The sequence below is a fragment of the Podarcis raffonei genome, chromosome 8, assembly GCF_027172205.1.
Source record: "Podarcis raffonei isolate rPodRaf1 chromosome 8, rPodRaf1.pri, whole genome shotgun sequence".
NCBI lineage: Eukaryota > Metazoa > Chordata > Lepidosauria > Squamata > Lacertidae > Podarcis > Podarcis raffonei.
The window spans coordinates 5,176,678-5,191,171 of NC_070609.1; the positions used below are offsets into that span (position 1 = coordinate 5,176,678).

At 45.7% G+C, this 14,494-nt stretch overlaps 1 protein-coding gene across 1 annotated transcript; it reads right to left on the reverse strand.

Annotated features, from left to right (window-relative positions):
- Positions 1-1,090: 1,090 nt before the first annotated feature.
- ZNF570 (zinc finger protein 570) lies at positions 1,091-10,325 on the reverse strand. The gene is made up of 6 exons (XM_053397747.1): positions 10,231-10,325; positions 7,651-8,132; positions 7,390-7,471; positions 3,819-3,901; positions 3,240-3,366; positions 1,091-3,018 (listed from the first exon to the last, which is right to left on the reverse strand). The coding sequence occupies exons 2-6, from the start codon at positions 8,062-8,064 to the stop codon at positions 2,090-2,092; spliced, it is 1,635 nt and encodes a 544-aa protein (XP_053253722.1). The 5' UTR covers positions 8,065-8,132; positions 10,231-10,325; the 3' UTR covers positions 1,091-2,089.
- Positions 10,326-14,494: the final 4,169 nt, after the last annotated feature.

The following is a 14,494-nucleotide window of genomic DNA, read 5'->3' on the forward strand; positions in this document are numbered from 1 at the left end:
GTTATGATGCTGGAAGACGAGCCCCTCAAGTCAGAAGGCGTCCAACATGCTACTGAGGAAGAGCGGAGGACAAGTACAAGTAGATTCAGAGCTGATGAAGCGGCTGGGCCAAAGCCAAAAGGTCGCTCAGTTGCGGATATGCCTGGAAGCAAAAGGAAAGTCCAATGCTGTAAAGAAAAATATTGCATAGGAACCTGGAATGTAAGAACCATGAACCTGGGTAAGTTGGATGTAGTCAAAAATGAGATGGCAAGAATAAATATTGACATCCTGGGCATCAGTGAACTAAAATGGATGGGATTGGGCGAATTCAGTTTGGATGACCATCATATCTACTACTGTGGGCAAGAATCCCGTAAAAGAAATGGAGTTGCCCTCATAGTCAACAAAAGAGTGGCGAAAGCTGTACTAGGATGCAATCTCAAAAATGATAGAATGAGCCAGACATCCTGGAGAGTGAAGTGAAATGGGCCTTAGAAAGCACTGCAAATAACAAGGCCAGTGGAAGTGATGGTATTCCAGCTGAACTATTTAAAATTTTAAAAGGTGATGTTGTTAAGGTGCTACACTCAATATGCCAGCAAATTTGGAAAACTCAGCAGTGGCCACAGGATTGGAGAAGATCAGTCTACATCCCAATCCCAAAGAAGGTCAGTGCCAAAGAATGCTTGAACTACTGCACAAATGCACTCATTTCACATGCTAGCAAAGTTATGTTTAAAATTCTACAAGGCAGGCTTTAGCAGTATGTGGACCGAGAACTCCCAGAAATGCAAGCTGGATTTCGAAGGGGCAGAGGAACCAGAGACCAAATTGCAAAAATGCGCTGGATTATGGAGAAAGCTAGAGAGTTCCAGAAAGACATCTACTTCTGCTTCATTGACTATGCATAAGCCTTTGTGTTGACAACATCACCTTTTAAAATTTTAAATAGTTCAGCTGGAATACCATCACCATCACAGCAAACTATGGCAAGTTCTTAAAGAAATGGGAGTGCCTGACCACCTCATCTGTCTCCTGAGAAATCTCTATGTGGGACAAGAAGCTACAGTTAGAACTAGATATGGAACAACTGATTGGTTCAAAATTGGGAAAGAAGTACGACAAGGCTGTATATTGTCTCCCTGCTTATTTAATTTATATGCAGAATTCATCATGTGAAAGGCTGGGCTGGATGAATCCCAAGCCGGAATTAAGATTACCAGAAGAAATATCAACAACCTCAGATATGCAGATGACACAACCTTGATGGCAGAAAGTGAGGAGGAGTTACAGAACCTTTTAATGAGGGTGAAAGAGGAGAGCGCAAAATATGGTCTGAGGCTCAACATCAAAAAAACTATGATCATGGCCACTGGTCCCATCACCTCCTGGCAAATACTGTAGAAGGGGAAGAAATGGAGGCAGTGAGAGTTTACTTTCTTGGGCTCCATGATCACTGCAGATGGTGACAGCAGTCACGAAATTAAAAGATGCCTGCTTCTTGGCAGAAAAGCAATGACAAACCTAGACAGCATCTTAAAAAGCAGAGACATCACCTTGCCAATAAAGGTCTGTATAGTTAAAGCTATGGTTTTCCCAGTAGTGATGTAGGGAAGTGAGAGCTGGACCGTAAAGAAGTCTGATCGCCGAAGAATTGATGCTTTAGAATTGTAGTGCTGGAGGAGACTCTTGAGAGTCCCATGGACTGCAAGAAGATCAAACCTCTCCATTCTGAAGGAAATCAGCCCTGAGTGGTCACTGGAAGGACAGATCCTGAAGCTGAGGCTCCAATATCTGGCCACCTCATGAGAAGAGAAGACTCCCTGGAAAAGACCCTGATGTTGGGAAAGATGGAGGGCTCAAGGAGAAGGGGACGACAGAGGACGAGATGGTGGGGCAGTGTTCTCGAAGCTACCAGCATGAGTTTGACCAAATTGCGGGAGGCAGTGGAAGACAGGAGTGCTTGGCGTGCTCTGGTCCAGGGGGTCACGAAGAGTCAGACACGACTAAACAACAATAAGCTGGCCTTGGTGACTGAAGCTTTTTCCACATTCCAAGCAGTGATAGTGTTTATCTCCAGTATGAATTATTTGATGGGAAATGAAATTTATTTTCCAAGTGAAGCTCTCTCCACATTCCAAGCACTGATTTGGTTTCTCCCCTGTATGAATTCTTTGATGTACAGTAGCTGGCCTTGTTTACTGAAGCTTTTTCCACATTCCAAGCACTGATAAGGTTTCTCCCCTTTATGAATTCTTTGATGTATAGTAAGATGGCCTTGGTAATTGAAGCTTTTTCCACATTCCAAGCAGTGATAGGTTTTATTTCCAGTAAGAATTCTTTGATGGGAAGTGAAACTTATTCTCCAAGTAAACCTCTTTCCACATTGCAAGCACTGATATGGTTCCCCCCCGGAATGAATTCTGTGATGGACAATGAGCCGGCTGCTCTGACTGAATCTCTTTCCACATTCCAAGCACTGAAAAAGTTTCTCCCCTGTATGACTTCTCTGATGGACAGTGAGCTGGCTTGATATTCTGAACCTCTTTCTACATTCCAAGCACTGATAAGGTTTCTCCCCTGTATGAATTCTGTGATGTACAGTAAGCTGGCCTTGTTGAATGAAGCTTTTTCCACATTCCAAGCAATGATAAGGTTTCTCCCCTGTATGAATTCTGTAATGGGAAGTTAAAGCGCCCGATTGACTGAAGCTCCTTCCACACTCTTGGCACTGATAGGGTTTCTCCCCTGTATGAATTCTCTGATGGATAGTGAACTTGTTTCTGTGACTAAAGCTCTTTCCACATTCCAAGCACTGATAGGGTTTCTTCTCAAGGGGATTTCTTTGATTTGAAGTGGAATGGGAGCTCTGACTGAAGCTCCCTCTGCACTCTGAAGATGGATATGACTTCCCCACTCTGCGGATTTTGTTGTGGCCTCTCTTGTTTGTCAGCTCCAATTCATCGCGACCTGCAACTGAGAGAGAAACGGATTGGAGCCTCATGGGATCTGTGCCATCTCTAATGTCACTCGTCTCTTTACTCAACCCAGGACAGAAAGAAGCAAGAATGGAAACAAAAAATCTGACAGATGATGATAATGATAAAACCTTTCCATCCAAGGTTTTCTGTGGGAGTATTAGAATCCTAGGGGCTGTGGGTCGTGCTGTTGAGCCCCATCAAAAAAGCAGCGGTTCCTCCCATAGAGATATGTCTCGAATTTCAAAGCAAATAGGATGATCCAAGAGGAAGCCTTACCGAGAGAGTCCAAGAACCCACGATTCTCCTCCGTGACTTCCTTGTGCAGAGCTCTCAGGTCAGGATCCAGCAACGCCCACTCCTCGTCTGTGAAATGCACATCTACATCTTCAAAGCACACTGGACCCTAAAAGAAAAAGAAAAAGGTTGTCCTCTTAGACAACATCAAGGTGAACAGTTACACTTTGCTCTGTTGTCTTCTGCCTCTTAACTGATGTTATGTTTTAATGGGATTCTTCTTCTGCACATTTCATGATGGACACATCCCCATTTGCCACATGGAAAGATCCCCTTCCTTCTTTCCCTCTGTGCTGTTCTTGTCGGGTGGGGGGACCCTCCTGATGCCCTATAGACAACGTCAAGGTGTGCAGGGGGGGCAATGACCGGGGGATGGGAGGGGGAAAGCCCCATTGTGCGACTGATGGGGTGAATCCTGGCCACTGTTTGGTGTGGTGTGGAAACTGCTTAGAAGCCTATTTTAGCATTCAACCCTTCTTTACTAGGCAGTTCCTCCCGCCTTTCCTCTGTGTCCAACCCGTCCATGACATCCTCTTTCCCCACATGGCTCCTTCCTCCTACCTGCTCTGGTTCCACAGGGGCAGCTTCCCCTTCGCCACCAAGAATAGATGGACAAACAGGTCTTGCTGGCATTGTTCGGTCTTCTATGAGAGAAAAAAGGTAAGTGCATGCTTCACTCAGAAAGAAAGCTATAGGCGGGGCCTTCAAAAAATTAAGGGTAGCAATGTAAACATGGCCCCTTCATGGATCACTGCTTTGCCGTGGCGAAGGGGCTTGAATAACTCAGAGAAGCTATGAGCTATGCCGTGCAGGGCCACCCAAAATGGGCAGGTCATAGTGGAGAGTTTTGACCAAACGTGATCCACCTGGAGCAGGAACCGGCAAGCCACTCCAGTATCCCTGCCAAGAAAACTCCATGGACAAAGACAACAGGCATATGAAAGTTATGACGCTGGAAGATGAGCCCCTCAGGTCGGAAGGCGTCCAACATGCTACTGAGGAAGAGTGGAGGACAAGTACAAGTAGATTCAGAGCTGATGAAGCGGCTGGGCCAAAGCCGAAAGGTCACTCAGTTGCGGATATGCCTGGAAGCAAAAGGAAAGTCCAATGCTGTAAAGAAAAATATTGCATAGGAACCTGGAATGTAAGAACCATGAACCTGGGTAAGTTGGATGTGGTCAAAAATGAGATGGCAAGAATAAATATTGACATCCTGGGCATCAGTGAACTAAAATGGACGGGAATGGGCAAATTCAGTTCGGATGACCATCATATCTACTACTGTGGGCAAGAATCCCGTAAAAGAAATGGAGTGGCCCTCATAGTCAATAAAAGAGTGGCGAAAGCTGTACTGGGATGCAATCTCAAAAATGATAGAATGATCTCGATACGAATCCAAGGCAGACCTTTTAACATCACAGTAATCCAAGTTTATGCACCAACCACTGGTGCTGAAGAAACTGAAATTGAGCAATTCTATGAAGACTTACAACACCTTATAGAAATGACACCAAAGAAGGATGTTCTTCTCATTATAGGTGATTGGAATGCTAAAGTAGGGAGTCAAGCGATAAAAGGAACAACTGGCAAGTTTGGCCTAGGAATTCAAAACGAAGCAGGGCAAAGGCTAATAGAGTTCTGCCAAGAAAACAAGCTGGTCATCACAAACACTCTTTTCCAACAACACAAGAGACGACTCTACACATGGACATCACCAGATGGGCAGCATCGAAATCAGATTGATTATATTCTCTGCAGCCGAAGATGGAGAAGCTCTATACAGTCAGCAAAAACAAGACCTGGAGCTGACTGTGGCTCAGATCATCAGCTTCTTATAGCAAAATTCAAGCTTAAACTGAAGAAAGTAGGAAAAACCACTGGGCCAGTAAGATACAATCGAAGTCAAATCCCTTATGAATACACAGTGGAAGTGAGGTACAGGTTTAAGGATATAGATTTGGTGGACAGAGTGCCTGAAGAACTATGGATGGAGGCTCGTAACATTATACAGGAGGCGGCAACTAAAACCATCCCAACGAAAAGGAAATGCAAGAAAGCAAAGTGGCTGTCCAACAAGGCCTTACAAATAGCGGGGGAGAGAAGGCAATCAAAATGTGAGGGAGATAGTGAAAGATACAGGAAATTGAATGCAGATTTCCAAAGAATAGCAAGGAGAGACAAGAAGGCCTTCTTAAACGAGCAATGCAAAGAAATAGAGGAAAACAATCGAATGGGAAAAACCAGAGATCTGTTCAAGAAAATTGGAGATATGAAAGGAACATTTCGTACAAAGATTACCATAATAAAAGACAAAAGTGGAAAGGACCTAACAGAAGCAAAAGACATCAAGAAGAGGTGGCAAGAATACACTGAGGAACTATACCAGAAAGAAATGGATGTCTCGTATACCCCAGGTAGTGTGGTTGCTGACCTTGAGCCAGACATCCTGGAGAGTGAAGTCAAATGGGCCTTAGAAAGCACTGCTAATAACAAGGCCAGTGGAAGTGATGATATTCCAGCTGAACGACTTAAAATTTTAAAAGATGAAGCTGTTAAGGTGCTACACTCAATATGCCAGCAAATTTGGAAAACTCAGCAGTGGCCACAGGATTGGAGAAGATCAGTCTACATCCCAATCCCCAAGAAGGGCAGTGTCAAAGAATGCTCTAACTACCACACAATTGCACTCATTTCACACGCTAGCAAGGTTATGCTTAAAATTCTACAAGGCAGGCTTAAGCAGTATGTGGACCGAGAACTCCCAGAAGTGCAAGCTGGATTTCGAAGGGGCAGAGGAAACAGAGACCAAATTGCAAACATGCGCTGGATTATGGAGAAAGCTAGAGAGTTCCAGAAAGACATCTACTTCTGCTTCATTGACTATGCAAAAGCCTTTGACTGTGTCGACCACAGAAAACTATGGCAAGTTCTTAAAGAAATGGGAGTGCCTGATCACTTCATCTGTCTCCTGAGAAATCTCTATGTGGGACAAGAAGCTACAGTTTGAACTGGATATGGAACAACTGATTGGTTCAAAATTGGGAAAGGAGTACGACAAGGCTGTATTTTGTCTCCCCGCTTATTTAACTTACATGCAGAATTCATCATTCATCAGGCTGGGCTGGATGAATCCCAAGCCGGAATTAAGATCGCCGAAAGAAATATCAACAACCTCAGATATGCAGATGATACAACCTTGATGGCAGAAAGTGAAGAGGAATTAAAGAACCTTTTAATGAGCGTGAAAGAGGAGAGCACAAAATATGGTCTGAAGGTCAACATCAAAAAAACTATGATCATGGCCACTGGGCCCATCACCTCCTGGCAAATAGAAGGGGAAGAAATGGAGGCAGTGAGAGATTTTACTTTCTTGATCACTGCAGATGGTAACAGCAGTCACAAAATTAAAAGACGCCTGCTCCTTGGGAGAAAGGCGATGGCAAACCTAGACAGCATCTTAAAAAGCAGAGACATCACCTTGCCAACAAAGGTCCGTATAGTTAAAGCCATGGTTTTATCAGTAGTGATGTAGGGAATTGAGAGCTGGACCATCAAGAAGGCTGATCGCCAAAGAATTGATGCTTTTGAATTATGGTGCTGGAGGAAACTCTTGAGAGTCCCATTGACTGCAAGAAGATCAAACGCATCCATTCTTAAGGAAATCAGCCCTGAGTGGTCACTGGAAGGACAGATCCTGAAGCTGAGGCTCCAATACTTTGGCCACCTCATGAGAAGAGTAGACTCCCTGGAAAAGACCCTGATGTTGGGAAAGATGGAGGGCACAAGGAGAAGGGGACGACGGAGAACGAGATGGTGGGACAGTGTTCTCGAAGCCACAAACATGAGTCTGACCAAACTGCGGGTGGCAGTGGAAGACAGGAGTGCCTGGCGTGCTCTGGTCCATGGGGTCACGAAGAGTCGGACACGACTAAACGACTAAACAACAACAACAACATGTAAACGTGGACGTTGGTAACCATTTCACATATTAGTTGTGCAAAAATATATCACCCTTTCTCTGGGCTCTAGGCTTCATGTGTCTTCTCCAAAAAAGATGTAGAGAACTCACAAATTAGTTTCAAAAACAACATAATGTGATAAAATGGGGGAGAAATAACTCCTTCCTCCTTACCCAGTGGCCTCTCTCTGGAGTCCAACGGAGTTCTCTCTACCTCAGAGGAATCCAGATCCATTTCTGGAAACTGATCCTTCCCCTGCAAAAGCAACAAGCATTCAAAAGAATTAGATTAGAAATGGAATGGCAAAGGACACAAACATTTTAGGGGTATCGGATATCATTCCTCGGATGCTTTCCAAAAAAATTAGTAGAGAAGTGGGGGATACTCTCAAGTTTGGAGCCCCTTGGGAGTATCCAGAGGAAAGTCTCTCTCACCTGCTGCTCTGCCTGCTTTCTCTCCTCTGCCTGACTCAGGAGGAAACCTTCAGCCAGGGCCACCGCCTGGGAACTGGTCTCTGCTCCACATTCCCTCACCCAGCTCTCCATCTCTGGTGGAAGGACAGCCAGGAACTGCTCCAAGATCACCAGGTCCAGCATCTCAGCTTTCGTGTGGGTTTCTGGTTTCAGCCACTGACGGCAAAGGTGGTAGAGTCGGTTGCAAACCTCTCGGGGTCCTTTGGCCTCCTGGTTGCAAAGCCGCCTGAGCTGCTGGCTCTGCACATCTGAGCGGAGGGTGTCCTCCTCACCCAGGATCCTTTGGACAGATTTTCCCCAGATTCCTCCATGGCTAAGAGTTTGGATGGAAGGGCCTCCTCCTGCTTCAGGCCCAGCTGAGTCTTGCTCATCCATCTCTGTTCTCAGGACACCTCCAAGAAATCGAAAGAAGTCCCTACGTCTTCTGCCAAGTTCTGCCTGTCCTAATGAGTGGTTTTAGCAAATTCTATAAAGAAAATATATTTTTCTAATATACCGGTAAATCTGATACACAGTCAGGTGAATAGAAACATTCCCTGGGCAAGTGTGGATGAGACTTGCTAGGAACCAGGGCTGGACTGCACCACAACTCAGACTGAGCTTTCCTTAAAAAATAAAGGAAGGAAGAAGAAGGAAGGAAGGAAGAATGGATGAGTGAGTCATCTGTACTAAGTGTAACTGGGATCCAGGGCAATAGTGGGGGTCCCTCCCACCCCCAAATGTCAGGGCACATTTCTTTCCTGCTTCTGCCTCATGTTGCAGCACTTGCAATCTCCCACATTCTCAAGACTCCTGGGGTGGGTCCCTCTTTCGTTATTCTGAGGGCCAGAACTTCACCTGGCCAAAGAACGGGTGGGTGGGACCAAATAACTTGGGGGGGGGGGCAAAGGACAGTGTTAAAAAAAGAGAGATACAGGATTTGCCTTCTTTCTGTGACTGAAATAATTTTATACTCTGCCTAATACTGTGATTTACTGTTTTAATCCGCCATGGGAGGAGCTTGTCACAGGAGGAGGGGAGACCCCTATTCCTCTTCTCCAGCCAGAATCATCCCTACCTCTTGGCCTCCGTCATCTGAATCTCCTGCCTCTGGATCTACATTGCTCTCTGCCACAGATTCCCCTCGCTCACTAAGCCCCGTTACCTCTTCAGCTTCAGACACCTCCTCCTTCCTCTGACCACTCATCATTGCCCCCAAACCCCTCCCCTGGCCCAGAGCCGCCTTCCCTTGCGGGTTCCCCAGCTGGTTCCCCTCACCATTCCTCTCTGCCCACCCAGTCCATGCAGCTCCCGCCTTGCATCCTTTATTCTGTTATCACCAGGTTGGGCTCTGCTAACCTTTTGGGTGAAGGCAGTCCAGCCTCCTGTTCTCACTGAGGCCAACCTGGGGCCTCTTCTGGGAAGCCCACCAGCAGGGCTGGAGCCCAGGGATAACTCTCTCCCCCTGCACTTCCCAGCAGCTGGCATTCAGAAGCATGGCTGCCTCCAACTGTGGGGCCAGGAGCCACCACTAGCCCTCTGCTCCTCCCTGAATTGGCCTCATTCTCTTCTCAAGCCATCTGGCTTGGTGGCCATCCCTTCCTCCTGCGGATGGCAGTTCCACGGGTCTAAGTGTGCATTGTGACAAGGAAGGACTTTGTTTATCATAGAGGCCAAGGTTTTAGTTCTACCTCCAAATGTGTCCATCTGGCTGCCACCTGGGTTAATGAACGTGACTGTTTCCTCAATCCCATCGGGGTTCCTTTGCATGCCCTTTTCTTCCTGACTCAAGGCCCCCCCTCCCCAAAGGAGCGAGCCGCATCTTGATGCAAAGGAAGAAGAGAGTTGCAGACCTCCTGCTACTTGCAGCCTCCCAGGTTTTGCAGAGAGGAAGGGGGGCAGAACCACCTATCCCTGGCTTGGGGATCCCCCTGCAGGAGCTGAGCAGGCTCCCCATGGACCCGCCCCACATCTCCCCAATGCACCCTAAGGCAGAAAAGAGATGAAACTCACCAGGTCCCTGAAGGAAACATGAGGCAGCTCCTGCAGAGGAGACGAAAGCCACCTTCCCCCTCTTGCAGGGAGGAAGCTGGGAAAGTGGGAGGGGCTTCTGCTCGGGAGGAAAGCATCCCCCACTTATTTCCTGTCCTCTCTAGGAATGCGTCTCAGTGCCTTTTAACCCTTGCAAGGTGGAGCAAACAATGTTAACATTCTCCTCTCTTAGGAGCCACGTGAATTGCAGAAATAAACCCGAATAAGGCAGGGGAGCTCAGTTGGTAGAACATGAGTCTCTCTGATCTCAGGGTCTTGGGTTCGAGCCCCAGGTTGGGCAAGAGATTCCTGCGCGGCCGAGGGTTGGGCTAGATGACTCTGGGGGTCCCTAAGAAGGATGACTCCCTGGCCCTCGTGGCTGGCCTTCTGCGCTGCTCCTTGGAACCCTTGCAAAGCGGAGCTTCCCAGGCCCCCTTCTCTCTCTTCTTGGGGGACCCTCCTGGCTGCCCTGCCCCCTGGGGACTCCCCCATCTCCCCAACACAACCTGAGCAGAAGAGAAAGAGACTCACCGGATCCCAGAAGGAGCTGAGACAACAGCCCTCCTCCTCCTTGCAGGAAGGGATGGGGGAGAACCTTCTCCCTTGAATTCCGGTCCTCTCTAGGAATCCAGCTCCGTTCCTTTTAACCCTTGGCGCCCCGGGCGCCCCAGCTCCCCCCTCTCTTCCTCTGCAAAGCCGGCATGGCCTGCACTCGGAGGGGGGCCTTATTTGGGGGACCCTCTGGACCGGCGTCTGAGCTGCTCCCTCCCTCGGAAACAGGAGCAGGAGGAGCACGAAAGGTCCTGCAAGGACATCCTCCTGGCGGGCCTTTTCCTCGCCACCAGCCTGGCTCTCATTTTGATGCCACCAGCACCTTGAAAGGACCGAGACCTTAAAACCGCACCTGCCTCTTCCCAACCCCATTTCCTTCCGCGTTTCTCTCTTATTTTTTCTTGCTAATATAGTGGTACCTCGGGTTACGAACTTAATTCGTTCTGGAGGTCCATTCTTAACCTGAGGTACCACTTTAGCTAATGGGGCCTCCCGCTGCCGCCCTGCGATTTCTGTTCTCATCCTGAGGTAAATTTCTTAACCCGAGGTACTATTTCCGGGTTAGCGGAGGCTGTAACCTGAGGTGTTTGTAACCTGAGGTGTTTGTAACCCGAGGTACCACTGTAAAGCATTTTCCTTTTAATATTTCCTATTTTCCCAAACAAAGACAACCCTTCTTGTGATATGTGGAAGCTCAAGATAAACTGACATATTACTATTTGTATCACCATGTAGAACTACTATCTGTTCCGGAAGACATTCAAAAACCCAGGCACAAAGGAAAAAATGGAAAAATACGCAGCGGAAGATGTTCAACATCCGAGGCACGTTCGAAAACAGAAGGAATTATTTCCAGGTTTTCGGCATTCGAAAACCGAAACATTCAGGTTCAAAGATGCGAAAAAACTGAGGTTCCACTGTATATCAAATAAACTTTAATTGTCTAGTATCCTTTAGATGTCACTACCTTTCTTCCCCCGCCTCACAATCAATGAAGGAAATGAGGATGGGAACTTTGTATCTGGGATGCAACATTTTATTGAAACAGTGCAATGAGATTCTATTCCCTCTTAAACGCATTTCTGCCCTTAGCTCTTCCTTTCATCTTCTTCCATATTTGAAGGGATACCCTGGAGGACCCTAAAGGAAACAAACTTGTCCATCTCTTGCTCCTAACTCCCTTTGGCGTAAGATGGACCAAGAACTCTGCTTCCTCCTGGATACAATTCTTTCCTCTTGGCATATGCCCATTGTGAGTGATCGGAGGACAGCAGAAAGGGAATCCTTGACTTAAGCTTCTCACAGAAGAAAGGAAAGTATTAAGTATGTGAATTGCTCGTGTGATCAGAATTTGCTTCTACATCACCGGTTCGTGACCCAGTGGAGGGAATACCTGAAACAAAAACTCAGAGCCAAGAGAATGAGAGCAATCTCAGCATCCTGCAGAGACCTGGTTTATTCAAACTACTGCAATAGGACAGCCTGGCTAACCTGCTATTCAGCAGAACGGCTAGTTCGAAAAGGCTGCCAGGAGGCATATTAGAAGAAAGATGATATACACAGCACAGAAAGACTCATATTTTTTATATATATAAATTTTTATTGGTTTTCCAACATAAATTAAACACATTACAATTCGCAATACATAGACAAACAAACATATAAACACGTATAATTTCATAACCTCATTTTCATAAACCTTATTTCACCGACTTCCCCATGCCTCCCTTTTCTGCATCCCCATTTTAAAATTTTCTTCAGCAACCCCTCATTTCAATTAACTTATAATTCACTTTCTTTAATCCTTCTTCTCTTACCCAGTCATTTACAGCTGTAATTCTGTTTTTTTACATTACCCATGACATTTTAGCACTCATTAATTTTATAACAGTTCTTAAGATAAACTTTGTATTTCTTCCAATCTTCTTCCACCGTCTCTTTTCCTTGGTCACGGATTCTGCCAGTCATCTCAGCCAGTCCCATGTAGTCTATCACCTTCGCCTGCCATTCTTCCAGCGTGGGTAGTTCTTGTGTCTTCGAATACTTTGCTAAAAGAACTCTTGCTGCTGTTGTAGCATACATAAAGAACATCCTATCTTTCCTTGACACCAATTGGCCCACCATGCCCAGGAGAAAAGCCTCTGGTTTCTTATAGCACAGAAAGATTCATAAATGCCACGACACTCTTCCACTTGCACCAAGAAAAGTTACAGGATACGTGGCTTCATGCGGATATCGACTCCTCTGAAATTACCTTGCGGTGCCCCAGAGTGCCCAGGTCATTTGGGTCTCTTATGTCTCACTTTGACACCACGCCCATGACAAACAGGACTTCCATGGGACTGTTGACATTTCAATCCCATATCTGACTTCCCCGGTACCAAAAGATGTCAAAGACATTTGAGGAGATATGCGAGTTCTCACACGGATGCTAGCTCAACTCCTCCCTCTTTCTCCAAACATCACCTGCCCTTCTAGGGTCAGATAAGGCTGGAAGAGGTAGGCAATGTACACATCACAGCTTTACACAGTGCAGGAGGGTGACATGGGGATTACAAAATGCAGGCATACAAAAATCATGCCTAATGCATTCTATCAAAAGGTTAAATGCAATAAGTACTAGGACACTTCGAACAGAATGAAAATCTATAATATCTAATATTCAACCAACTATCACAATTTTTACACCAAGTGCTTCCTATTATTATATAAACTCCGTTATATAAAATACATTGTAGGGTTTTGAGTCAATAGTCAAATAGTGGATCTTATCGAACCAAAGGCTTATATCGCCTAATAGACTTTTATAAAAATAACAAACCTTTGTCAACACAAGAAATACAAGACAAACTAGAAGACACCCAAATGCCCTGGCTAACACAAGACCAACTACATGCCCTCTTAAACAACCCAACAGTAAAATTAGCAGCAACTAGGCCCCAATTATTCTAATTGTCCCAGCGTTGCAACCCAATTCAAATTGCAACCTTTGCTGTCTCCTGCTCATCTTTATCTGCCAAGAGAAAGGAAACTCTAAAGATGGTATTAAACACCTTGGCCAAGAACTTGCAAATCACAGTTCTTGGGTACGTTGTAGGAATTACTATGGGGCACCAGATGTGGCAAAGAACCCAACTACAATTCTCACCTCATACAAACTAAGGGCTCCTAAAATTAAATCTGTATACAGCCACTACTATAATTTGCCCCCAATGTGAGTTCTTTGATGGGAAGATAGACCTTGGGGAAATTCCCATCTAAAAAGAATTCTGTTTCTTCTCAGTAAACCCACAGGATCTCTGTAGTGGGCCCTTACATCCAAAATAAGTTTGGGTATGTCCTTGAAGATCTCCACAAATGAATCTTCAATTTCCAGAGTTCTTTGATATTGCAGATTTAAGATTTTGTCTCTTTCTTCCTCTGTTCTTAAGGTAATCAAACAGTCTCTTGCTCTGTTCTTTCTTTGTCTTCTACCAATCCTAAATGCGCTCCCTATCTTAAATTCTTCCTTCCCCAGGCCCTGTTGCCAAAAGTCTGTAAATTCCTTTGTAAGGAAGTCTACCAGATTGTCTTTCTCACTTTCCGGTACTGCCCTGAGTCTTAAATTCCTCTCTTTCCCTTGTAATTCAATCATAGACAATGTCAAATCATGATCCTCAAGTTTCTTATATACCGGTGGTATCTTCTCCTGAGCAGCGGTTGCAATCTCCTTAGCTTTCTCAGCTAACTTCCGAGACGAGGCCGATTCCTCCAATAATTTTTCAATGGACTGTGTATTAGAGTTCACTTTCTTTCCCAGTTCATTTATACTTGTGGTGTTCACATCAATTTTTACTGAGGCCTCAGCTACTTGTTTATTTGTCTCTGCAACCTGTTTATTTGTCTCTGCAACCTGTTTAACTAAGTTTTCCAGAGATGCATTAATTTTACTAAGTGCCTGAGCCAGTAGGTCTTGTGATGACATAGCCTTTAGCTTTACTTGCGAAGCAGCAGCTCCCGCTGTGCCTGCTGCTCCGGATGTTGAAGCCCTGCTCTGCTGAGCAATGTCAGTTTTGTATTGTCTACCAGACCTGAGAATTTTTTCCTGTGTCGGATCTATCTTCCCTTTCTCATCTGCCATAGCACTTCCATACACAGTCCAAGGTCAGTCTCACGCCTAGTAACTTTGTTTTGAAGAGGAATTTTCCAGGCTAAGTTGCTTGGTGGCTTAATACTTGCTACAACATAATCACCTCTAGGGGGA